Below are 27,788 nucleotides of genomic sequence, written 5' to 3' on the forward strand. Positions count from 1 at the left end.
ATTCTCATATCTGAAGACCACTGTTTACAAAGAGGAGCAATGTTCCGTACTACAGATTCACCAACTCTCGAGAACAGTATAATTGTATAGCCTTGTGTCCTGTAATGCTCAGTACAGGAGTACCGAAGTTGCTGTGCTAATCAAGACTAGGGGACCACACAAACTACCGAAGGGAAGTAATTTATTACTTATAGTCTTAGAACGTTCATCCTGATGCTACAGAAAGGCTGCAGCCCTCCTGTTTCTGAATTGTGGATTCTGGTAGGTCAGTTCCTGGAACACATATTACTTGTGACTGAGCTTGAGCTATTGATAGAAAAGTTATCAAAAATACTGCCGTTTTTAACACAGCACAGTAAAATAAATGGAAATGGAATAACCTGTCGTTTCCTCAAACAAGAATATGGGAGGGGGAGCAGAATTCAGTGAATGCCTAATAGTGAATCCTCAGCTGAAGTTCATTTCCTTTGAGATAAACAGCTAAGTGAGAAACTACGGTAAGTGAGATACTATTTGATTCAGACGTGGGTAAATGAAGTTCTCAGAGTTCATAGCTGGAAAGTATTCCCCACCTGCACCTCGGACTAATACTATCCCCTGCTCTGAAAGTGTTTAAATCCAAGACGCTTATGAGAAGCGGACACTGTCAGCATTGACACTGACCTAGAGGGTAAAGCAACTCCAACTGACTACTACTTGTGATCCTGCATCTGTGAAGTGCAGTCAGGGTAAAGTTTCACCGTTAGGCTGAACGTACTGGTAATTGATAAAAACATGTTTTTGTCTCCCAATCTGTCCGGTTTTTAAATCAGTGATAATGTGATCTGGTTAAGAGGCCAGATTCTTCACTGCCTTACTCCATTTCCATTTTTTTTTTAAGTGTGTGAAATGCTAATTAATCACAACGTCTGGCGCTCTGTAAAAGCCTGCTGAAGGCGTGCGGCTGACCTCCCCCCCCGCCCCCCCCGAGTGACCTCTGCGTGACTCGGCAGACTCCTGGTCAAAGGGCCTGCTGAAACCGTGAGGCGTGATTGGATGGGGAGAGTCTGTGGTAGCCGCCTACCAACTGTCAGTCATTTCGAAGGTTCTGGAACGTGCACGTGCAGGAGCAGAACGCACCTTTCTGATTGGTTAATGACCACAGCAATTTGCCTAAACCTATAGAAAGAGAGAGGAAGGGGCGACAGTTAGCGGTGAGACGCTGAGGAGTTGGGAGGTTTTAGCTGGAGGAGCCCAGACGGCCTTTCTAAAGGCTTGAAGGAGCCTGGCAGCCTTTTTAAAGGCCGAAGTCATCAGCGGCAGAGCCATCAACGACCACAAAAGGGCCCGAACGGCAGTAGCTGGCCGCTGCAACCGAACAGGGCCTCGATCTGCCCTTCCTCCTCAGTCGGGATGCTGGCTGAGCCCACCATCGGATCCAGGAAACCCCTGCTCTGGGTGGCACGTAAGTGTATGCCACTTCTCAAGGGTATGGGTTTGAAGCCCCGTTCTCATGAAAACCCGAGACCAGCATGGCCTTAGTGAGGTTGGGCTCACCCTACCTCTTGGGTGGCGTGTTGTGCAGGCGGGACCCGATGGGCCATCCTATCCTTTCCTATGCGCTCTGTTGCGCTCTTTCTCTTTCTTTCTGGGATGTGCATATCTTACTTTTGAGCTAGCTAATGTAACTATATAAACCCTGTATGTATGATATATAAATAAATTGTTATTGCGAATAAGTTGTTACTGTTCTTGCCACTTGCTGTTTATTTGGAGAATCTCTGTAAGCCCATCCACTCAGTAAAAGCTCCGATCAGCACCTAAGAACCTGTTAGTTGTTGGCAGTTAATAAAGTTCAGCGTGCCTTTTGCTTGGCTCAGACATGCTTCATTGAACCGCAACAAAGCACAAACTGCAAAGCAGGGAAATGTTGAGCAAATACTTAACCACTTTGGAAAAATGCCAAATAATAACGATGGATAGTTAAAGCAACAGTTCCTCATCCTTTTTTTTTTTTTTTTTTAATTTTTATGCCATAGATGCTTAGCAATATGAAGAAAAGTTAGGTTGCTGGAAAGAACAGTTTTGTAAAGGATTAGTACTAAAATGGTTATTTACTGGCAAAGTGATATTATGAATATATTTTTCTCCGTCAGTTATGGAAATTTTTCCCTTAATCGTCCAAGAATCGTGATCTATAAAATCAAACTGTTATTTCTGATTATTTCTCTGTTGATGATATTCCCATTTTCTACTAAGTTTCTTTTTGCTCTTTTGTTCCTTGTAAGTTTAATATAGTTAGTAGTTCCTGTTACTGATGCGTCTGACATCATAACTTCAGTCTGATTAGTGATATTTTTCAACTAAATCCATATGTATTATTATAATGACCAGAGTGCTACAATACCTGATCTTGCAAGGACACTTAAGCACAGTAGTTACTCTGACAGAATTGGAACAGCCCTGCAATAGTTAATGGAGCACTGTATACTGACCTGGTTATTAGGGTGTTTACTATAAGTATATATTACTTTAACGAGAGAAGCTGTTATCAGGAAACAGAGGAGGAAGGGAAACAGTGCCTCAAAATTAACCTTCCCCATTGAGAAAACTTGCAGCTTTTGAAGAGAAGAATACCTGAATGATTATCTTCGAGGACTTTCTAGAACCAGGCTGCAGCCAAGTTGCATATAAGATTAAGGCTTGTAAACTCTTAAGTTCAAAAGAACTCTATTTAAAATAAACACACGCTTTCAAGGGGAAGATGATTACAAATGGGGCCAGTCTGACACTTCAGATCTGGGCTACCTAATCATTTGAACCTGACAAATCATCAGATGACAGACTTCTGTATGAAGGTAACTGTTTTAAAATCACCCCTTCTCACTGTGCTTTGGCATAAGGAAGCATTCTGGTCATTTTAGTCGCTCAAGCCTCCTACAGGAACCGGAAGTGCTAAATACAGTCAGACTTGCTGTCTTAAGCATGACCGATGCCTACTGCTCAGAGTCTGGAAGAGAGAACTGTGGAATTCACTTTTGATGAGGTGAAGGCATCAAGACTGAGACCAGGTGTGTTCAGAGATGCAGCTAATCTCAGGTATGATTATAGTAAGTAAAAATAGAGACTATAGTTCTAATCTGGATCGTATTCCTTGCTTACTTGCTTTCTAAGCAAGACTCCTGACCCTGAGTTTTCAAAGGCTTGGGCCTTTAGTCTAAATTTTCTGGAGAGCAATAATCTGAAGCATGGGTAGGGATGCTGCCTTTTTTTTTTTTTTTAAATGCCATACAGTGATGTTTGATCAGAAGCGGATAAAAGTGCAGGAGCGGAGATGTCTCTATTTGTATCCTTTGTTCTCATTTGCTGTAAGCTTTCTGTGATGATTTTCTTATCTCTAAAACCTTGCTATAAATGTGACGCTGCATATCAGGATGCCATGTTAGCAAAACACTGTAAACAACATTTCCAATAATCTTATCTAAAAATGTTTTTTTTGGTGTCAACTGCGCTTATAGTTACTTTCCACATGTCTGTGCACTGAAAAACAACCTGATGAGCAGCACCATGAACAGCATCCCTGGAACCTGTAGCGGTTTGTTTCTTTCTAACCATCTTGATTCAGAGTATGGAGAAACATACTTACGGTCTGTATTGCTAACTGCTAAACAAGATCTGTGTGTCATTACATATCTGTAAATTCTGGGTTATCTAGAAGAAGAAAAGCACTAGATGAATCTCATTGAATCTGCTCGCTTTTCTTGCTGAGTTTTATAGTAAAGGGACTGGGATTTCAGTTTTAACCAGGTCGTTTATTTCTTGCTTACTAGATAATAGTTGAAGTCAAGTCATCTCTGAGCAATGCCCCGCTCGCTGTACAAGTACCATATAAACCCACACAATAACCTTTGGGTTTATTAATGCTAATTCATTCATAAATTTTTTGCATGAGGGTTAAAAAGTAGCATTTCGATTAATATGAGAATCTTATTCCTCCAAAGAGAGGAATAAAGATTTGGGGATCTGATTGTATCTTTAACAATCAGACAACGTGCCGTTAGCAATGGTACGTTTAGCAAATGTATGTTTATAACAAAGTTTTAAAATAGCATGGCTGAGTCAACCCAGTGCCCAACAGCCTCATCTTTACCACTGTAAACGGAGATGAGCGTACATGCTGTCATGTTTGTACTTACTGAAGAGCATATATAAATGTCTTTGTGACTCATCCCTCCAATGTCAGGAGGAGCCTTCTTCCCCTCCTCTGGATTATTCAGCGCAATCAATTTTTAGTAGTGGTTTCAAAGTCCACACTGAAGAATGCTTGTCTCGTTGCAAACTTGGACATAGCTGAGTCTTGAGTTGCAGAAGAAATTGCAGCGTTAGTATATACATACTGTGCCTGAGGGAATATGGCCTCTTGACTGCTCTTGCTATTTGAAGTTTAGGTAATAAATACATTAGCTGTGTGCCACATAAAGTGAAACAAAAAGAAAATGTGCATTAACCGCATACATGATCCCTCTTGGAACAACTGAGTGCATCTTTTCAAAGAGAAGATTCCTGTACTGCTTTCCACAGTACAGCCAACAAAAGCCCAGACTGATTTATGAGTTAGTCAGTGTGTCAGATTTATGTAATGAGATTATATATTCAATCTAATGAAGGAAAAATATGCTTACCAGAACAGTATGACAGTGCTGTGATTAAACGATTCTGTAACGCTATTCCCTGAGTGGATTAACTTAAAAAATGTAGCCGGTACAGTTGACCTGCTTCCTGTGTGTTGCTAGTGATAGGCTGCTTGCAAGGAAGATTAATGTTTTGGGTTGTGATGATAAAATAACTGTGTGATCATAAAGGTAGATATGAATGGTTTATGTCTGGCAAACTGGCTTTTGTTTTTGGTTAATCTCCCACCATGATTTATGCTGTTGGGAAACTTCTCCTACATACTTGTCTGAGTTGTAAGGGAGAAAGCAAAATAGAACTGTAACAAAGATATGTTGCCATCTTAATGCATTTCTGTAATTGGAGCACCTGCCCTGCCTTCACTCATCCGTTCGTTGTAGCTTACCTTCAGGAAGGTTTCTCAAGCTAGACACATGTAAATTCTTTGAGGTAGGAGTTTTGTGTAGAGTGCAGTCTTGAAGGGAATGCATTTTGCTCCCTTCCCCTAAACATTGCAAAAAGCCATTTTTAATAAAGCTTTTTTAAAGGTTTGGGAATATGAGACCTATATCAATGATAAGGTAGAAAAAGCTTTTTATTTTAAAAGCTAAAGGCCTGAGCTGATTAGTATGGGAGAGAATATTCACAAAAGCTAACGTGAGCCTAGTGACGTAATCTCCCTAGGCCTGTTCTGTGGTCAGTGCGGAAAGTGGCTTCTCTGCAGCCTGATTAGAAGCAGATGCCAAATGTGTCTGTTCTTAATCGTGATATGGAGGAGAACACATTTCTCGCAAACGATATTTTCTGTTAAAATCAACTGTTGTGCAGAAAAAAAGAAGGTCTTTCCTTCAAGCATGTTCTTCTCTCTGGTGGGGAAAAAAAGAAAAACTTTCAGCTAGGGATGAACTGTTTCAAGTAACAGTAAATCTCAGGCTTTTTTCCCTTCTTTTTTACTGGAAAGTCAGATTCTGGAGAAGGAAATGCCTATTGCCTAGTTCTTTTGTATATAGCAGCATCCTGTTTGTCGTTAGGGGGCCAGGAACGAAAGTGGAGATGCCTTTTGTATTATTTATATTAATTAAGTACATTGATACGCAACAGGGGAAATGGCATTCGAATCAGCTTTAAGATGTCCTCTGTTCTGTAGTTGTTGCTATAGGGTTATGAGAAGAATTAAGACTCAAAGGAAAGGTACCTCCAGGAGTCTTCTGTTAATGAGGCTTTGTCAGTTTGGATAGCTTGGTTTTGTTAGCTCAAAATTTTATGTGCAAACTTTACTCCTCTCTGTTGAAAGTTGTGGGGAAGGATAACTTATTTCAAAAACAGATGATGGATACGTGAAAAATCATTGACAAGGGACCTAAACATATGTGCACCTGCATTCCAGATTATTTCTCGTTGCATTGCTCTTTAAATGGTCAGTGTTTCACATTTATCCCTTTTTTCCCCTTCTGGCCCCCAACACGCTCTTGTGCTCTGTGTCATAGGAATAATTACATGTAATTTTACCATACATAGGTATTTTAACAGTCCCTCAATAAACATGATTTTTGATAATATTTATTACCAGATATAAAGTTCTGACCCTTGTAAATTTACAGCTAGTGTTAATAATGGCAAGACAATGTGCATCTTCCCAACAGTAGAAAGAAATGGGGGGCGGGGGGGGTGGGGGGGAATCTTGAGCTGTCTTTTGAGCCAGTGACATGACATGAGGTTACAAAGCACTTCACCACAGGTCATTGTTTTTAAATTAATACCCAGTCAGGTGTGGCCAAATACCTGAAAAGTTTCTACCGTCATCGTCCTTTGTAAATCTGCTGTTTGGTCAAACTCCTCGCTGTGCTACCTTTGGTTTTGTCTGGTTCATAAGAAGACAGTCTCTGCCTCGGCGCAAGGGAAGCATAAGATATCAGAGATGAGCAATTTGTGTTTGGTATCGTTGTCTACAATCTCATGAGCGGCAGTATACTTGTTTATTCATGGCGTTCTCTACCATAGTTTCTAAACGCTAGTCTGCTGTACGTATGTTTTGAATATGAAGTGGATCCAGGACTCTTAAAGCAGTTTTATCCAAAAGATGCAAATATTGGCTTGTTCTCTTAAGAACTCGATGAACAGAGGTAGTGGCTTAAAAGAAATTTAAGGATGTATTTACTGCTTTCTTCTTCTAAGGGGGAGAATATTTAAAATCTGTGAATTGACTATGGTGTAAGAAATGTTTGTGCTGCCCTAGGTCACATGTTGACCTTTCCCGTCTTAAAATCATGAAGCTTTTATCTTGCATCCAGAAAGCAATTGATTCTCTCCTCAAGAAGAGCTGACATTCTAACTATATTATCTCTGATATATGTGTACTCTGGTTATTGACCACATGAGAAAGTCAGATGTTGTATTTAAAGGGCAGGATAAGATAATCTAAAAGCAGGAGTGCCAAGGTCTTTTGTCTTCTGACCTATAAAATTATTGTGTGTGCCCAAAGGGTTTCTGGGTCGTGTTGTTCCTGTTGGGTATTAAATCTCTTCATAGTCTCAAACAAAACACGCTAGAAAGAATAGAAAATTTAATCATGGGCGGTCAGCTCTCAGGATGTTTAAATAAGATCTAGCAATTGATGAAGAACCCTTAGTACACCAGATCATTAAAGGCCTATGACTGATATCTGATGCACTGTCATATCTTCAGGATTTAAATAAGTTTTGATGTTTAAAAACAAAAAAGAAATTTGTGTTACTGTAAATAAGAATATTGTTAAATTGTCTTCTAAAATGAATATTAGCAGTTGTATAGCCTCCCTCTGAAATTTGGCAATGGAGAAATAATGCTTAGCTAGAAGAACATTATTTCCTCACCTGCAGTCAGTCAGCCTTTCTCACTGAATTAACGCAGACGATGTCTGTGTAACGGCCTAACACAGTGCCCTTCAAAGTGAAATGACATCCCCCCAGTGACAGTGCCAGGCTCAAAAACAGCTGGGGTTCTGTGGGATAACATTCTGTCCCCATAGACACCATGACTACAGCCCATAGAAAGAGGAGAGATTTAAAGGAACCATAGCAACCTTTGCCAGCACCTTCCAGCAGGCTCTAATTCAGCTCTGTTCTGTCTCCATCAATATTCCCATGATATTTGCAAGCCCCCAAGGTGTGTGAATTTGTTATATGGCAATTGGAAGATGTGTGTTCATAGTACCTGTATGGGTACGTGTTTAAATAATGTTAAACCTTAAATAAGGTTCGTATATGCATAAATTATTTATTTTGCGCACAACGAGGCATCACTTGTAACAACTCAAACGGTAGTTGTGTTCTGTGGTGTGAAGCTGACAAATGTTCTTATTTTGTATGCAGTAGGCAGAAACATGGCCGAGTTTGGATAAGCTTTATTTTTAAAGAAAAAGAGTTCTCTAACCCCTATCATAATCTACCTGGGATATGGTGTACTTAACTGATTTCATTTTGATAATGCTGTAAGCTGGTCTTTGATAATTGCTTTCTGTAATTGGAACAAATTTATGATTATGCTAATTCACCTGCTGCCACCCAATAGGTTGTAGCTCAGTTAATCCATATCTGCCCCTGCATTACTTTTCTAGATCATTATGTGATTAGCCTTTGTTAGAAGTTGATGGGAGTATTTCAATTCTAAGCAGGTTTAATTTCTAGGGAAAAAATCTTGGATTTCCATGTATAAACTTATGATATTTTACAGACAGTCACTGTTAAGTCTAGTTCAAGATAGAAACATTTAAGATCTTCAGGACAGACTTGAAGAAGAAATGTATTTTCAGCGTGTTACAAGCAATTGCATGACCTCCACTGATGATAAAGCAACAGAAATGCTAATGAGTTTTGATTCCACTCCTCAGAGATCCCAGGTTGGAAATTCACAAGGCAGGGCTAATTTCAGTATGAAGACATGGTTGATTCCTTTTTTCTCTTCATTTGGTTGACATGGGTGTATGTGGTGAAATTCTCGAAAGTCTGCATCACTGCAACGGAGAGCAACATCTTTGTCGTCGAGACTCCCTTAAATTTATCAGTTTATCCTTTAAATTCAACCCTCGGTTCTTTGAAAGCGTTCATCTGCTTGAGGTATAAAGACAGTGAGTGAGTTTGAAGCAGTCTTTTTTTTTTTTTTTTTTTTTTTTTTTTCCTTCCTCCCCCCCTTCAAGGAAGGGGGAGGCTGGAATTAGAGATGAGCATTCACAGCGTCATCAAGCCTCCAGATAAGAAGGAAAAAAGCAATGCATTCTGGCTTACAAATCATCTTTTAATTGCACATCTTAACACTTAAACATTTGTGTGCCTTCTGTTTAATGTTCTCCCTTCACAAGGATCATCGTTCTTTTAAATGCAAAGCATTAATGTAACCGTTTTTTCGTTCACCACACCTTGCAGTGCTAAACTCAGTAAACAATGGATCAGTGTGCTCTCTCCTGGAAAACACTGAGCTGTCTAGAGGGAAAGTAGCCTGAGGCCCCACGGTGCTGGTATAAAAGAAATTGGGACTTTCAAAAAACAATTGAAAATTTAAATCAAAAAAACCTAATATGAAGATAGAGACAAAATGCCAAATTTATGTGAAATTATGAAGTGCAGTCTGCAGCAATACTAGTCAGCTTCGTCATTTCATTGAATAACGTAATTCTGACTGCAACCATTGAATTTCTGTTACTGGATTTACACTGGTGGTGCTGTTCCATGTTATAAATTGCACTCCTAGTTTCTTTACTGAAACCTACTCCAGTAACTAGTATTGAAGTTAACTGTGCAAGGGAAAATGAATAGTAGATGATTACTTGATTGTTCCTTATTTTACCAGACCAAAGGGAAACGTAGTATAACTAGGTGAATACATTGAAATAGACATTACTAAGGAAGAATTCAGGATTACTGGATTCGATAAGATTGTTTTGCTACTACTCCAGAGCTATAGCTGGCCATCTTCAGTCAATACAGATCCAAGTGTCTGCTGCAGGTCATTTAGGCTAGGGAAGGAAAGGAAAGGCGTATGAATTTGTGATTTCCTAGGGTGCTTTTGCAGTGGAAATTGGGGTGCTTAAACTACCGGGTGTGTTAAGCTTGGGGCAGACCGTGACCGACTGATCAATAACTCCTGACGATAGCAAGGAAAATAAATTCAGGGAGTAGAACTTCTGGCTTAAAGTCTCCTCCGGGTTTACCTAAACAATTCTGCAGCTCATCTTTGAGGCTGAACAACAGAGTACCTATGATACGCACTGGCTTCTTTGACGTGCTGAAGCTTACCTTAGTAACTCACTGTCTCTATACTTGACTCTAAATGCTCATTCTGATGTGCGCTGTGGCATACAAGATCAAGTCCCCACAAAACTTTTTAAGCTTTAGCAAAGGAGGTGGTTTAAAAAAAAAAAAAAAAAAAAGTGTTAAAATTTGAGAGGCAAAATAACAACACAACAAAACCCAACGTTATGGCAGAGCCTTATGAAGATGTAGAAATAACAACAGATAAGTTTTGAATGCTTAATTGTAACCTTAATGATGACATTTTATCTTTGTTATCATTGTTGACAGTCAGGAGAGAAGAGTATATTGAACTAAAATCTTTTGTCTACTTTCTGTATTAAATGTATGATGTATTTCATACCTGGCTAATGCCTCTTTTAACAGACCTGTAAAACTGTCTGTTTACTCCCAGAGTCACCATGTAAGATAACAAGTGCCATAAAACCAGATTCTTTTCAAGATCAGTTCCCAGCTGATGATGCTGTGATGCAGAGATGTGAGAAGCTATGGATATGTCAGTCACACACCTTCTGTCCCCAGCTAAGCAAAATGACTGATGCCACTGGAAGAGAAACCTGCTGTCTGGCATGAAATCTAATTGGCTTTGATGGTCAGCTTTTGCAGATTTGTTTATAAACTGGAAAATCTACAAATTGCAGACCATCTGCGCAGAACAGTGTGCTAATGAATGCCTGTAGCTAGCAAATCCATAAGCTCATTACCTCAAAGTAACAAGTCCTTCCACAAGTTCCCAAACAAGGTTATTCATCTGTACTGAGATGAGAAAGGTATTTGACTTCAGGGTACAACTATACCTCCTTCAGGACTGGAAAAGCTATTAAAATGAATCACGTTTGTTCAGTCTTTTAATGGGATCTGGTTTTTTTCTGCTTCTATTTTTAATTTTTCAGTTCTGTAACATGCCTTAAGTATTTTGTTTAAATGTTTCAAGTAGAGAAATGCCTTGCAGATAATTCCTGGGGAGAGACTAACACTGGTTGGTGAACTAGAGGAGACGTGTATGAATATATTTTATATAACACTAATATTCCTTGGCAACAAATACTAACAGCTTCCTGGTTTAAGAATGTTTATTCCGATTGGGAATCTGTTATGAAGACTTAGCTCTTTCACTGTGTGTGATGTGCAGCAAATGATTTCACCTTTTCTCTGTTTCTCCCTCAAAAAAGCGGAATTACTTATCCATGTATCATCCATCCATGTATCATCCTTGGGCATATGAGGCTTCAGTGTTCATTGTACAATGGTTCAAACATAAAAAGCAGTATATAGCAAGAGCAATCCTCTTAAACATTTATTTTTCTTTCTTAGAATTAAGAGGTTGAGATTTTTTTTCCATTTCCTTGGAACAGAAATCAGACTTGCCAAGTTACTCGCCCATACCTATTACTGCTAAGCTTTTTAAAAAAAAAAAAAAAAAAAAAAAGTGATGGTCATTAACTGACTTTTCATTTTGACTGCTAATCCCAGTTGGTGTGTCCCTTCCCTTCCTCTCTCTCTCTCTCTCCCCCCCCCCCCCCCTTCCTCCCCACCCTTGAGTCACAGGTACTTTCCTATCAAAATAGTAAGGACATTAGACTAAGGCATCAGGTGCCTTGGTTTACCGATTTTTTTCCCTCATTTTTCATCCTCTTAGGGAAACCAAAAGGACTCTCCTAAACATGACAATACTTGAATACATGAACAGTTGCAAAGAAAGCAAAATGTGATCAGTTCTCCTCCTTTCTTTTTCCTGTCCCCTTCTTCCTATCTTCCCTTCCCTTCCCTTCCCTTCCCTCAGTAGAACAAAGATAACCCCTCCCTTATAATCCATATTACTTGCAACTCTGGGTGAGCTTTTTGCCTTCCTTTTTCCCTCCCCTCTCTCTTTAACAGTACCAAGTAGCATTGCGTTTTGTGTGCCTTTGTAATAAGCTCCATGGCATTCAGGATAGGAATGGTTTCTTTTCTGAGTTTGTGAGTATCTGCCTTGTTGGGAACCGTATTCTAGCCCTGGTTTTATCTTAATGATGAGTTCAGAATGAAATTTATTAGTGAATCCCTTGAAATATTGGTATACTTTTGCAGACTCCTACTTCCTACTTCTTTTCTTTTCATATTTCGTGGTTTTCTCTTCTCCGTCCCTCTGCAGGTGGAATGGCTAAAGAATGAGGAGCCCATTGACTCCAACCTGGATGAGAACATTGACACCAGAGCAGACCACAACCTCATCATTCGTCAGGCACGCCTGTCTGACTCTGGGAACTATACCTGCATGGCTGCTAATATTGTTGCCAAGAGAAGGAGCATGTCTGCGACAGTTGTGGTATACGGTCAGTGAAGAATATTCAGTAATTAGGGACAAACTTAATGTGCGTGCTTACTGCTTGAGTATCTTGTGTTTTTTAACGTCCAGCTGCTTATAAGTCAAGTGGCTAACTTCATTGCTGTTACGATGAATTTTAGTTCTGTTGCTCAAGGCTGAGATGATGCCTCTTTTACAGCAATTAGTATTATTATGAGGTTTTCGTTAAGTTATGTCAACAATGACCCTTGCTCCAGTTATTAATAAGATCCGATTATAAGCTAAACCACACAAATAAGCCACGCCTGTTATCAGGAACCACTTAAGCACGTGCCTAGGGAGGTGCTTAAAGGGTTGCCTTAATTGGATCTGGAGTGTACAAGCACTAACTAATGAATTAGTTGTTACATAGCAATAGGCAAAAGAGCAGAAGCATTCCTTTATCACCACTCGCTGTTGATCTTCACTTCTGTTAGAGACTAACATTTTCCTGATGGAGGCAGAGCATTCCTAAACTACCCTGTTTTTAAAAATAAATAAATAAATAAATACATAAAAAGCTTGTTTGCCATTTAAGCAAAACATGCTTTAAGACACTTGAGGTGCCTGCTTTTACTTCCTCCTCGGAGGTCTTTCTATCAGTGATTGCACCTTTTCTCATGTTATTCTTCCAAAACAAATGCTTGTGTTTTTGACACCATATCCTTTATGTAATTTTGTTCTGACGTTTTATAGGTGGCAATGCTGCTACTTCAGCTTGGAATTTACCCGCAGAATGTAAAAAAAAAAAAAAAAAAAAAAAAAAAAAAAATCCTGCCTTAGAATGAAGATGTCTGAACAAACTTTTTGTTTAATGTCTCTTAATGCATCTACAGCAGTCTCAAGCATGTGTGTGTCTTGCAGTAAACGGAGGCTGGTCATCATGGACTGAGTGGTCAAACTGTAATGCACGGTGTGGTCGAGGCTGGCAGAAGCGATCACGAACCTGTACCAACCCTGCTCCGCTCAACGGAGGTGCTTTTTGTGAAGGAATGTCAGTGCAGAAAATTACCTGCACTTCACTTTGCCCTGGTGAGATATACATGATTTCTTCAGGACTAACTTAGGCCACACTTAAGAGAGCTCTTCCCATTTGAAATGCTTGATATACAACAATACTTTGCAGAGTCCGTCAAGGTTAGAAAGGAAATTGGAGATACTTGCATGCTTGTTTGGACTAACAATTGAGAGCCTTGTGCCTTTTTTGCTTTTCTTATAAGAGCAGTAGTCACAAGCATCTGTGGCCTGATCTGCCGGATTTCTTAGTGCTTAAACTTGCATTGAAGCCAACTAAATGCTCAATCACAAAACAGCAACTGGTTCAATATAAAGAATCATGTAAGGGGGTGGATGGATAGGAAAAGGAGGGAAGACGCTTAGTTTCAAGGAGTGACTAGACTTCACATTGGGAATTTGAACCCATTCTTGAGGTTGTTTATGGTGACGTGGGTAATGCTAGAAAGAGACACACACAAACCTGAGCTCAGGACTTCATTTAAAATGATTATTTGGTTTGCAAATGTTTGTTTTTAAATATATTAATCTTTCTAAATTGAGCTTACGTTATACATAGAGCACGGTTACATCCCTGGACGCTGTACATCTCATTTGTTCACCTTAAACCTCCTTTAGTTGATTTGGAAGTTGGTGTTTCACATGTACAGCTAGAGAGAGTTAGTGGGATTGTGCACGTGACTGTTTGCTTGGGGTCAGAGCCTAACCTACTTGGATTCTGGTAAATCTCTCTTCTAGCCTTTATGACTTTTTAGATAAAACACATCTTGAACTTGAATTTAAAGACTTTAGTATTATTTATATTAGTTTCTGTGTTCATTTGACTTCTCTTCAATTTGGTTTACGTATGAGAAGATGGGGACTGGGGACTCCCTTTTCATTTGGGACAGTGTCAGAGGCAGCTGTAAATGAGATAGCAAAAACACATACTGATCCATTGTCTTGCTCAGAGCGTGAGCCAGAGGCCTACGAGGCCAGCTATGCTCTTTTTGTAAATGTCAGCATCGCTTTTGTGGTAGGGGAACGTGTGGCTTCTGTACATCAACCTGTTTTAAGCTAGATTTTTTTTTCTGAAACGTTATAAGCTAATAGCAATGTGGCAAAGAAACGTCTCCTCCTGCGATTTTAATTGACAACATTGGCAGTGCTGGATAGTGGTGCTATTTAAAAAAAAAACTTGTGTATTCCACACTTGAGGTGGTAGCATTCTAATAACTTACACCTCATGAGGCTTTATCTATGTCTCTCGTGACTTACACTGTATGTTTTACCTGCTGTGACCTGAGGAGAGATAGGAAGCAAGTTTTCTTGGTAGGATCTCTGAACTACATTTGACCTGCAGTGATGTTTGTTTTTTTTCTTTCCTCTCTCCTCATTCAGTGGATGGAAACTGGGAGGTGTGGAGTGAATGGTCTGTTTGCAGCCCAGAATGTGAGCACTTGAGAGTTCGGGAATGTGTTGCTCCACCTCCAAGAAACGGAGGGAAGTATTGCGAGGGCTTGAGCCAAGAGTCAGAGAATTGCACTGAAGGACTTTGCATACAAGGTGCGTTTAACGATTTGTGCTGAAGGGAATGTGGGAGGCTCGCCTAGAATTGGTAGTATAGCATACCTGCCTCGCATCCATGTCAGTAGAACTCCTGTGGCTGAAATATTACTATGAAAAAACATGTTATGTTTTTAGAGAGCTGCATATTTGCAGTTTGAAATCCACAGTGGTTTCTGTGTCACTGGAATCATGTAGCACATACTTCACCTATTTGTTACCAGGCGATTCTAAAAATTGAAATGAAGGTTTTTGCAATGTGTAATTATGACCACCTGCTACAACATATTTCACAGTACTGCTTAGCCTTCTACCTTTTCTTGCAAGTAAATGGGCGAAGCACCAACATAAATACAGTTGGTGCAAGAGCTATTTAAGGTCAAAGTTTACTTCAGTTTGTTGCCTTTAACACAGAGGTTAAAAGCAAATTTTCTTCACTGTGAGTTCCCTGTGAAAGGATTTGCCCTTAAACGTCTGGAAAGAATCTGGCATGTAGTTGTTGCTACTGTCAACAAACAACTAAGGAGCCAAGAAAATGAGCCCTGCAGCTGAAATATCGGCGTAGATATTTCTTGCAGAACAAGAACACCCAGGGACAGCTGCATATTCTTGAAACAAATGAGACATGAACAAGTGTGTTCCTACACTAAATGCTGCTCCATCTCCATGAAGTAATACTTCACCTCATTGCTTTCTAATGAAATGGCAGCCATGGGAACAATGAGGAATGGTAGGGTGAAACAAAGAAACTGAAAATAGCCTTTTTTTTTTTTTTTTAATTTTATTTTGAAATGCTCCCCTTTCTTTGTTTCCAAGGCACTGCATTACCCTTTCTTCTTGATCTTAACATACTGAGGTCAGAGTCCAGTCTATCCTGTGTGGCACAGAAGCAAACTCTAGTGAAGATGCTACAGTGGGAATCAAGAGACTTGGGTTCTAGGTCTACAAATGGCCACTTGATTACCTGGGTGTTTTTAGATAAGTGCTTGAGATGTATACATCTATTGCTATTAATTATGAAAGGGCTCCTATTCTTAATGAGCCCTAAAGTTACACCTGGGTACAGAGTAAGGAATACTGATCGTTTCCATGACTTACAGATTTGTAGGCTTCCCAGAGAACTGGCAGTAGCTTTTCTGATTCCCCATGACGTTAAGCAGTTACAAGCTGTTTGTTTTTTTTTTTTTTTTTTTCCTCCTCACATATGTAGGGGTTTAAATTATTGCTAGCAGCCATTTCCTTCACAGGCAATGATGCATGCAGTGGAAAGAATGTGGCTGTAAGGCCTAAGCTTGCCTCGTGTTCCTAACCATGACCCATCACGTGCGTGCTCACACTAGTATAAGTGCCTATAACCTTCCTCTATGTGTCCCTTCCTAATATTAGTTGGCAGTTTTGGAGAAAAAGAAACAATTGTGCCCAGCCAGTTCTTCGTTGAAGTACATACGACGAGGAGAAGAAAACAAATTCCTAAACAAAAAGAACTCCCTCTTTTGTCCAAAGATTTTAATAATTTTCTTATTGGCAGCTAGCATTCTGTATAATGACATAAACTTTAGAAATATGTATAGCTCAGCTGAGACTTTAAATAAGATTTTATTTGTTCTTGGGGGGGGGGGGGGGGAATTATCCTCAGTCTTGCTGTGTATGTCTCTTAACTCCTTAAAGTTTCCAGGATTACAGAACAGCTCTCCAGCTCCAAGGCGTTACACAGTCAAGCTTTATTTTTAAGAGGACATGAATGAAATTTAAATTTTCTTCCTTCCCTGTGTCTTTAAAAAAGAACAACTAGTGAAAACACGTATGCGTTGCCATTCATCCAGCCTTTGAGGACCAAAACAGTAAGATGCTTTCTGAGGTCTTTCTCCTTCCTGTACGTTAAATGAATACCCTTCCCTGCAGATGGCTTGTTAAATCCAGAATCCTTTCATGTGTGCAGATTAGCATATCCATTGGAAAATTGTCAGTAAGATGCATTGAAAGGGGCATGAAAAGATGCAGCTGATATCTGTATGCTCATCGTTGTTTGTGACAGTCATGAGTTTCATCAGAGTTACTAAAAGGTGGCCCTCCTATTCAGGTCACTGCTTCCGAGAGGAGACCTAATGATACTGCAGGGTGGTAAAGACTACGTGCCCTACTTTGGGGATAGCATCTTCTTATACTGTGTAGTTAATGTCAGTCCCGTGTGTCATCTTCCAGCTGTGCTTATGGTTTAGAGGTAGGAGAACAAAGGTTCCTAGGTTTATCTTGGTAGTCTTGAAAGCAGCTTGTGGCTTGGGGAAAAACTATTTTTATTAAGCACTGAGATTGATGATACACGTTTTGGAGAAACTAATTTTACTTGCTGGCAATAGCTTTATTCCATGGGGGCAGTCTCCGAAACTCCCCAAGTGCTTGTAGCACAGCCGGTATCAAGTACAGATCGGACCTCTGAGCGTTGCTTTATCAAGAATAAGATGTTGCATCTGACAGGCTTTTGGTGGTGGTTTTCTAGCTGTCTCCTGGCTCTCAATTTCTCCTTTCTTAGGCGCTCTTGTTTCTGAGGAGTTCATCTAGATGCCATCAATAGGCAGATTTTAGAATGCCCCTGTCACACTCTGTTCTGTAGTGAATTATCACTTTAATATCGGTATGAGTCGGTCTCGGATGTCACGGAAGTGCAGAAGGTTAGCACCGTGCTAGCCAGCTGTCTCATGAGGACTACGTTTGATACTTAATTTTGATTGCAGGAGTGAATTTTCAGGAACTGTTCTGGGGTAAAGCCCTCTGAAGCTATTTGTATGAACAAAGATTTCAGGTGTTGGACAACTAAAATCTCTTTATCCACGTTACTGCAGATAGAGAAAAACGGACTGGGTGTATGGAGTTCTGTCTGCAAACGTGCTACCAGTGCAGTGTTCTATTTTTAGGTATGTCCGTGTTCCCTAAACTCAAGCCTTATGAACGCTGGTTGAAGATGCACTTAGAAAAAGGCTGTTTTTCATAATAAGAAATACGGAAACTGCCTGGTCAAGTTCTGAGGCATGAACCATGTACACTTAGGTATATTCATGCAGTGTTTTGTGCCGTAATGGAAAGCATGCTTTGTAAATGACTCTGCTTTCTCTTAATGAGCAAACTTTTAGTCCCAGTACAGGCTACCACTGCTGAACTCTGAATAAGGCATTCAGGATCTCAATCTGTATGGCCTGTAGCTTTAGTGAGAAGTTTGTGTGCCAAGTCCCATCAGCAGAAAGAGGCTAGGATTTCAGTTGGTATGAACCTTTCAGTTAATCTCAGATGGTGGTAGGAAAGAAGTAAAGGGTTGGCTTTTGCCTGTAGTAGCTTTGGCTGCCTTCTGAAGGGGCCAGTGCTTTTGGTCCTGCAAAGATCTAAAGTAAAACCACCAGGAGCTGAAAAACTTCAGGCTATAAGGAACCTGTTGCTAATTCATCTTCCTTGTCAGAAAACGAAGTTTAAAAAACAAACAAAAAACCAAAGTGACGCGCCCTAAGATACACACATCACTGATTAGAGATAAAGGTATAGTGCAGCCAACGTATTTATTTTTTCAGTTATTTCATCCTATTTGGCAGATGGATTATGGGACGAGTTATAACATGGCAATACTTTGTTTTAATAATTACCTCTTTTTTTTTTTTAATAGCTGTTATTTTCCTTCTGCTGTATGTTTTGCATAAATGCAAGCTCCTTGAATCAGTACCATGCCTCTGGTGTATGTTTGCACAGCCACCAGTGCAAAAGAGATTATTAAAGACCGACAAGCTTACCTTCCTAGTGACATTGCACTAAAAAGCAAAATGTCCCAACAAGATGACATCAACTGATCCAGCGTAGGATGGCATTACTGTGTTTTTCAGAACTTAATTTTTTGTTTGCCATGGCATTTAGACTCTCCCTGTAGAGGCAGGTTCAGAAACAAAAACATGTTGCACGAACATGTGCAACCGGAAGTGAAGTAAACAGTGTATGTCCTAGGACAAGTGTTTGGAGCATAGCAGCAGCTTTCTCTCTCAGAAGCAATTCCCTTTTCTACCCGTGGGACTTAAAATGTCCTTAATATACTATGCACAAAGTATTAAAATTGAATAACTGGGTGATGATGGAAACAAAAAGGATTTTTAAAGAGACAAATAAATTACGTAGAGATTTAATCACCTGCCAGCAGTGAAAAACAAGATCCGTTTCTACTTCATTTTTCTAAAGAAGCATAAGGAAGTGAAAACTAATGTAAACAAAGTCTGTGAAATATAACTTGAATGTTGAAAATGACTTCACAAAGGCACAAAAAGTAAAAAGCAAAGTTTTATGATTTAAATGAAAAGCCGTTTAAAATTTAAGGCCGCTAGGGATGCATGCGTTACCATCAAAGCAATAGTATTTAAAGTCAACAAAATTAAATTCTAAGCCTGTGCTGAATACCTAGCCTGAGGAGAAAATAAAAACCAGAAAATCCCGAATCTGTGTCGAATACCAAGCCTGGAAAAAAAAATGTGCTGCTGATGGATTTCCCATTCAGAAATCTTCATTGTGTCAGATATTTGTACTCCTTTTACAAGACGAGAAGGGAGCTATGGAAACTGTGAACTAGCAACGGTACTCTAAAATTAATTCAAAGGCAAATATATCTGAGGATACCTCTTAGCTGCACACACCAGCAATTTTTCACCTAACGTTAGGATCAAAAACTGATCTTCACGTGTTTTGTGGGAAAAAGTTACCCCAGCATAATCTGGAGTTGACTATGTTCTCAGTATTATTATCCTTTACGTATAACGGTACTTCACAGAGTCTGAGTGAGCTAACTTGTAAGAAAGGAAGCTAAAGCCCGCTGATGTAAAAGCTGTCACTCTAGATAACAAATGGAAGTGACATCAGCTCTGGCCCATGTATGCTTTATGTTCTAAATGAGCTTTTTAAATTTCTTTGGCTGTGATGAATAGTGCTAGGGAGGATGTGTTGGTTCTGAAAGCTGAATTTCAATATGCGTTCAATTAGATTGAAGTATCAAGCGTCTCTTGTTTCCTTCATATTGGAGTTGCATACTGTTGCTCCTTTATTGGTTGCAGTGTATGTATGTGGGTAGTTACGTCAAATTATTTTTAGGATCGCAATTGCTTTCTCAGGTGATAGGAATTGATGCAATTATCCTTTTGTTTTCTCTCTTCCTGGTGTTCATGTTGCACTATGTGTTTTTCTAGCTTTGCTTTTCATCCTGTGGGGAAATGTGAAGCCAATGCAGTCCTGTGCTACAGAAAACTAATCTCTTGCAGGTTTTTTATCTGAGGCAGAACTTGTGAACTTTGTTCCTTTCACGAGGCAGAAATAGAAATGAAACGTTTCTCTGGCTAACAAATAAGAAATCTTAGGAAAGCAAAGTTGAGAACATAAGATGCCAGAAATGCATGGCTTGAAACACGTGCTGTGTTTCTTCAAGTAAACCCACAGAAGCTTGGACTAATCTCCACTGCTAGATATCTCAGCAAATGTTGCTAGCAAGGTGCCTTACAGAACATAGAGCCAGAGAGCTGTACACCACGTGGGGTGATGTTACTGCTACATTCACAGACTTGTCAGTCACACAGTCGAATAATAAAAAAAATTAAAAAGTTTTCCATTGTAGAATGTACTGTAAAAAAACACATTTATGGCAAATACATGCAAAATAAATTGGAAGGACTCAGAAAAATAGACCAGGTCAGTGTTACTTTAGATTAGAAACATATCTGAGTCATAGGTGCTGCATTCACGAAGTTACCTTTAAAACGAGACTTGAGTTCACCAGGAGCAAATGAAGTTGTAAACCCACTAAATACAGATTAGTTCCTAGCTTGTTCCTAAGCTTCTTGCCCATTTTTACTTTATTTTACTGTATTTTACTATAGACACAATATTACAGGCGTTCTTCCGTTGCCATTAAAAATTGGGGAGCTGTTTTGGCCTGCAGCAGTTGAATAGATCTAGATTACATGGAGGATAAGGACAGTAGTATTTTTGTTTTACATAAACGTCAAAGATTGCCAGGCCTGCTAAGCTGGGAAAAAAACAGGGGGAAAAAACTGAGGGGGGGGCGGGGGAACTGAAAGAAAAGGTCACTGTCATTAAGGACAGTCCTAATATTTTATTAGTTTCTTGCGTATATGTTATTTCATTGTTTATTCCATACAAGTACTCTCAGTTGTATAGCTTTCCATGGTGGATTTCTTCCTGTCTTTCTCCCCCTCCCGTTCTATCTAGAGAGGGTGAAAGCATTTTCTTTGCTTAATAAAAGAGTGAGTGGGGTGTTTTTTAGGGTTTTTTATTTTAGGTTTTTTTCTATTTGCTTTAAAGTTATAATTAACTTGTAAAATTACTGATTTCTTTTCCCGGTGCCCAGAAAAGGAAAGAACCATGTAGGCTATAAGCAGATGACCCACAAGGATCCTTCTACTAATGCATCATAAATCAGAAAATTTGTTTTTCCTTTTTTTCAACCAGCCCCCATACCGAATATTGCCAAGAGGCGTTCTGTATCTAGCAGTCTCATCAGTTTATAATGGCAAACTCATTTCATTCCTGTTGTAGTTTTCTGGAGACAACGGTCTGTGTCAACAGCACACAAATGTTTTATTTCCATTGGAAAGTTCAGAGCTGCTGCTGTTCATTCAGTGTTTGCATACTCCACTTCCTATCAAAAAACCTCAGAGGGAAGAAAAAAAAAAAAAGAAAAAGCTTTTTGGCAAGGCCAATACCCAAGAAGCTTTGGGTTGAGTAGAGAAGACATCTCATGCTTATATTACCATGGACCAAAACACTGAGTTGAACATGTTGTATGTTACTGTGGTTTCCTGTAAGCCTCCTAATTCCCACTGTAGGTCATAGGATTGCAGTTACAGTCTTTGAATGATTATGGCAATAACCTACCTCTAGTAGTGATCTGTACCAGATCCTTTGTAGGAAGGAAACAAATCCAAAAGGTGAATTGTGAAATAGCTCAGTCACAGAGGGAGTTTCTTGCAAGGCAGAGCACCTACAAAATGAATACAGCCTTATCTGTATGAAGATTTATATCCTTTATTTTATTCTATTTAATTATTTCAAAACTACAATTCTGATAGACTCCAGTAAGATTTTATAACAGTAATCTGTACAGGTTAGTTTTCTGTTGTGATTTTTTGTTTTTTTTCTTCAGGCAGCCTATCAACAGAAGTTACTGGAATAGTTCCTTAAGTTAGACAGACTGTCCAAGGAATTAAGGGGTGGTAGAACTGATCCTAAGACTCTGTTTTATAGAGCACGCAGAGCCTTGAGACAGTGCTGGCAATGACCCCCTGCAGAGTATAAATTTATAAGCAGTGACCTCGCGAACGTGGAGAGCGTGCTCCCGGGACCACCATGTTGGGACTGGCATGCCCAATAGGTTTTGGTATGATGCCATGGACACCTGTAGAGTCTGTATTCCTGTGGGCATTGTACAAGCCTGGTCTCAGGTTATCTAAAGATTTCTTTATCAGGTAGAGATTATAAAGGACAGCTCAAATGCTTATTGGGAGGGAGGGAGAGAGAAGCCTCATTTTTCAGAGATGCACGAATATATAAAATCTGCATTGTAATTAATATATTTGCATATGTATGAGTAGTATATTCATTCAGTATATTCTTTATCTACACGTAGATGTCATTTGTGTATGTTTAGATACATAAATGTGTCCACATTATACATATGGATATTTATAAATATTTGTTTCTGTAAACACGTCACTAAATTGTCCTTGAATCAAACATCTATAGAATTAATTCCTTGTGAACTTTGTTTGCCAAGAGATACACTCCAAAGTATTGAACTTCCTTGCTGCTGAGATATGTGTTACAAATAAGAGCAACAAAGAAAGCTAACAAATACTCGAACTAACCAAGTGAGAAATGACTGTAAAGAAATATCCTGAAAGGGATTTAAAAAAAAAAAAAAAGAAAGGAAGGGAAAAAATATGGAAAGCCTAAAATATTCATGTTGTCAGCAAACAGGGAGAAAATTTTTCATTTATAGAACTAGACAGGAGCAATATAGGAAATAAATATGCTCCATGTAAACTTATTAAGTGCAACTTTCTCTCTCCCCCTCTCCTCCCCTTCTCTCTCTCTTTTAGATAAAAAACCTCTTCATGAAATAAATTTCCCAAGTAAGTTATTTTCTTCTCTTGTAAATATGATTTTTCTCTTCTTCCCTGTAAATGTTTTATTCGTTTAGAAGCTAAGTAAAACCGAAGGTTTTATGAAAGGCTTTTGAATCTACTGAAAGCGTCATCGTAGTGACTTTGTGATCGTAGGTTTTTAGACGAAAAATAAAAAATGAGACCGTTCTTCAGTAATTGTGCGTCTGACTGGGAGCTCATTCTACAGGAATGCTTATCTTGAAATTGATCTCTTGAGTGCTGCTAAGAATACAGGAGTTTGGCGGCCCTGGTTCAAACCTGGTTCTGCTCCTGGCTCTGTGTCTCATCTTGGTCAGCTCACTTCGGCCTTAATTAGTTGCCTGGTAAAGACTCTCTATATGCCTTACCCTGTGTGACACTTACGTACTGCTTTTTCGGGGTTCTGTCGTGCAATCTTTGCATTTCTCAGTCTTCCGTTGATTTCAGGGGAATTTTAGTTAGTAAGAGTGGCATATTTGAAGTAAATTGACTAACTGAAACACTTCATCATTAAAAAAAAAAAAAAAAAAAAAAACCTTGCACACTTCACTTCTCATCAAAACCACAATTTCCATGAGACCTATCTGTTGTAAAGCTGAGACACTGCTTTTCTCTTGATTAAACCCTACATAAAATTTTGAGGACGTTTGAGGACTGCTTAATTTTCAATTTGGTTTTTCTTTGAATTTTGACAAAGAGATTTATAAACATATTTTTGGCCTGACAAGAATCTGCCTCTGTTGTGAGACATAATGAATACAGTTGCTTTGATCGTCTTTGAAAAAAAGATTCTCTGTTTCCCTTTAAGCCTGAGAATTCCTCCAGGGTTAGAAGGGCACAGGGTGCTTGGGTTATTTGAAATTTTATGAAACCTAGGCCCTAAATGCTTAGAAAACCTTGAGAAAGCCTCACCTCAACTATATTTTTTCAGGGCTCACATGCTGCTGCTGTCAAAACAGCAGGTCCTATGGATCAAAAGATGCCTGTTTGGCTTTCAGATCCCGGAGTATTCTTTCTGATAAAGCAAGAGTTTGAAAGGAACCATTCAAGTTCAAATCCGTGTTATCCACAGAGGACTTCACGGGTCAGGAACATAACTAAATTGCAGCAAAAACGTGATGCAATAAAAGTTATAATTCTAGAGGAGCGCGCAGTTGAGATGGCTGCAACTCAGGGTGGATGAAAGGTGTTTTGGCTGTTAGCTCTCAGCTCTTAACGTTGCTGGTGTTAAGTAGGGTCTATCATAACCACCCAGTGTGGCCTAGTATGTAGTTTGGAATGTGTAAGGAGCTCCCGTGACAGTATTTCACCCTCACCTTTTCCAATTCTGAAGCGTTTCAGTGGATGCTCAAAATCAAATTTAGGTAGCTCAAAAACGGGCTGCGGTTGGCTTGGCTGCCTCAGCCTTTTTGATTTTGTGTCGCTTTTGTCGCACTGGAATCGTCTCCTGCTGGTCGCGTATCGTTGGTCTGTGTCATAACTTAGCTCAGGCAATTGATACGTTTTTGTTTATCTGTGCAGTTCCTGTTTAATTGCAGGACCTTGAACGGTCATCAATCCAAGTGCTTTAATTCCCGCTTTCTTAAAAAAGAAACGGTGATGGAATTGATTTTAACACGCAAGGTTCCTAGGAGAATTGAAAGAGTTTCTTTAAGCCGTGAAGTCAGAAGGATATAATATAGCTTATTGCTATTCTGTGAAACAGGAGCTGAGTTTTAAGACTACATGAATCATCATTGATGCAAAATCAAAGTCAATTATGAAGATAATTGAGAAACAACCTGTTCTACTAAACAGTCTTACTCACAATTCCCTGGCTTTTGGTCGCATATCATCGTATCTCTTGGGACTTCTGTGTTGTCTAAGAATGGCTATATGAAGAAATGGACTTCCAAGTTTTGCTAAGGGGTACCAGAAGTCAGAGAGATGGAAATTGGGGGAGGAAGGGAAGCTAGAAAAATCTTTTCTGTCTCGTAGCAAACTCTGATGGGAGACTGGGGGAAACGTATGCCCTGCGTAGCTCCTGGAAAGCACTTATTGTAAATGAGATAATTTAATCAATTACGTTTCCTAATGTACTAAACCAAATGTTTCATTTTCTGCTCCTGCACATCTTAAATTATCTTCAGGTGCTTTATGAAACTTAATCATAGTTAATAGAAACTTCATTACCATCAAATGTGCTTTCAGTAAACGTTGTGCAACAGTGTCAGGAGATGGAGTGAAACATAGGCTACAATTACAACAAACATATACCCCGTATCTGAAACGTGGAGAGGAAAAAAAAAAAAAAACCCTATGAGAGTCACTACCTCCTCTGGGTTGGGAGGATGCAGTTCATTAAATAGTAATTGGTTGAGTGTGAATGTTTTCTTTTTCTGTTTGTTTTTCACTTTACTCCTTTCTGAGAAAAAGGAAAAACATAAAAATTATCCTGTACCTCAAATTTTCCGTGTTTTCTTTTTTTCTTGTAATTTCTGGTCTCCAAAGGAAAAGTCATCTCTTCCTCCTCCTAGCTTTGTATAGAGAATTCAAGTTACTTTAAAATTACTGTTTGTTTCCAAAGAAGTAATAACAATGTCCTAAAGAGAAAGGAAAGTCACTTTTCTTAAGCAGCTGTATTCCCTGGGACCAGTTAGAAGGAATAGCGTGTCACTCTTGGTTTACTCGTTTAAGATGAGGCTATTTTAAAGTTCTGCTGGATTCTGATGGATTTCAAAAATTTTTATTTCCCCTGAACTCTTAATTACTTTGGGGTTGTGGGTTTTTCTTCCCCTGCCTAAGGAATAGTTAACGTTAACACTTGAATAACTCTTTCAGGATTCCTATGAAACAGAGCAGTGAACACCTTTTTAAAGTTAAGGAACGTCAGAGAAGACTATATGAGTTTTTAATCATACCATTTATAGAAAACGATCAAGTTCAGCTCTTTAAGATAGTTAAAAGAATTTCCTGAAAATTCAATTCTTGCATCATCAGAAAAATTTTGCTTGAGTCAAACTATTCATTTTTTTCTTAAATTACATATTGTTGCTTTCACCTTCAACTCGTGTATGACAGTCTTGTGCAGTTTATAGGAGTCTAACACATTTTGTAACATCTGAAGCAATTGAAAATGATAGCTAAACTGTGTAGATTTAGAAGGATAAATCACTATTAATCAAGTGTGAGAACTTGAAGTGCGTTGTATTTTCTCAGTCTTTGATGGTGGAAGATAAGATCTCAGATCATGTATTTTTTACCCATGGTCGTTATGGTGACAGTAATTTTTTACTGATAGGTTATTTATGCATGTTTCAGACTTTATAATGTATTACCCCAAGGAGGTGAAGGAGACAATTCAAATTTTCAGCGTTTTTCTGTTCGGAAGTTAGGATCAGGATGGAAAACTTCAGGAAGTTATATGGTGAAATAACTACCTGTCCTCTGGAAAGGAAGAAAGGAGAAGAACCTACTTGGTATCAGGTTTCTTCTTTCACTGGATATATGTAGCACCCCTTCTCTTGGCTTATTTCGTCGTACTAATTGCCCACAAAAATCGACTCGGCAATAGAGCTTCATAGTTCCCTGTAACAACAAAATAGCTTGGAGTATAGAAATTAGAAGAAATAGAAACGTAATTGGTTTCTGTACTTCCCTAGTATCACATGTAGAAAGAGAATTGAAATGGAGGTAAAAGAGTTAGCTCTGTGATTAAGACACTGGGTTGGGATTCAGGTAGTTTCGGTTTGGTTTGAGCCATTTCCTGAGTCTTCCTTTGTGACCTTTTGAAATCATTTCTCTCACTGCATTTGCACTTTCCAACTGGGGGATGAGAATATGGACCTCTCCCTTTGTTAGCCGGTACATTTTTAAACCAGTTTAGCAGCTTATTTTCTAGAATTCCGGGCTTTAAACCTAAACCGTTCAAAATTCTGTTCACAGTATTTTGCATGTCATAGGAAAAATGGAAAAAAGGATTTGTAGCAAGTGTTATTAAAAATTCTGTTCTGGTAGAAATGAGTGGGAATTGTAGTTTTCTCAGAATTTGGATAAAATCTATTTATTTGCAAGAAGTTCTGTTTATTCAGTAATGAGTACTTGTCATGACATGCCGCAGAAGAGGATTTTGTTCTGAAAGGGTATTTGCACAGAACCTAGACCTCGGTGAGTTTTTTGGTTTTGTTTTTCAGCAAGTTGTAAACGTGATAAAAACTGAAGCTTTTTTCAAAGTGTGATTATTTGAAAATTCAACAGCTGCAGAAGTATTTTCAAGGCTGAATAGGTGGTGCTAGTAAAGCTGATTTCAAAATGTTTATTTGGGGTTGAATGGGATATTTATGGTATTATTCTAATACTAAATGGTTGAGAATAAGGAAGGAAGAAGAGTTTTCCATTAATGAAGCTTGATCCAAGCTATTTATTTTACTTTTGGTTCAACTGCCTAACTAAAGACATCAAGTTACTCACGTTGCCCTATTCGTAGCAGCTATCCCATGTGCCTCAGCCTACTTAAAGCAGTGTTTTCCTGCTCAGTTTGCTTGCTGCTTCAACTCATACGGCAGTTTCACTTACGTTAGAGAACAGTCAGTACTCAGCTATTGCGTTTGCAGCTGGCTGTGCCTTCCCAGGAAGTTCAGCTGCTTTTGTTGTTAGCTGTTGGACGTTTAGTTTACGTATGAAACTGGCTAGCCAAGAAAATGAGCTTTTCTGAACCCTTCTGATCTGCAGGATTTCTTCAGCTGCTCTGTGAGCTTTGAAAGGACGGGCTGCTCCTTCTCCTAATAAAGCTCACACAGAGAATAAAGTTTGGAG

At 39.1% G+C, this 27,788-nt stretch overlaps 1 protein-coding gene across 8 annotated transcripts in view; it reads left to right on the plus strand.

Moving 5' to 3' along the window:
• The window catches only part of UNC5D (unc-5 netrin receptor D), a 183,396-nt gene that overhangs the window by 111,532 nt on the left and 44,076 nt on the right, over positions 1–27,788 (plus strand). For 6 of the 8 annotated variants that reach the window (XR_011136455.1, XM_068920606.1, XM_068920604.1 and 3 more), the window contains 3 exons: positions 12,070–12,250; positions 13,126–13,293; positions 14,656–14,820. Coding sequence is in view for 7 of the 8 variants with exons in the window: in XM_068920606.1 (XP_068776707.1) it covers positions 12,070–12,250; positions 13,126–13,293; positions 14,656–14,820 (514 nt within the window). In the remaining variant the exon portion in view is untranslated. The remainder of the gene's footprint in view (positions 1–12,069; positions 12,251–13,125; positions 13,294–14,655; positions 14,821–27,788) is intronic. The other 2 variants (XM_068920609.1, XM_068920608.1) reach the window with 1 other exon arrangement.

Source organism: Struthio camelus, chromosome 27 (genome assembly GCF_040807025.1).
Source record: "Struthio camelus isolate bStrCam1 chromosome 27, bStrCam1.hap1, whole genome shotgun sequence".
NCBI lineage: Eukaryota > Metazoa > Chordata > Aves > Struthioniformes > Struthionidae > Struthio > Struthio camelus.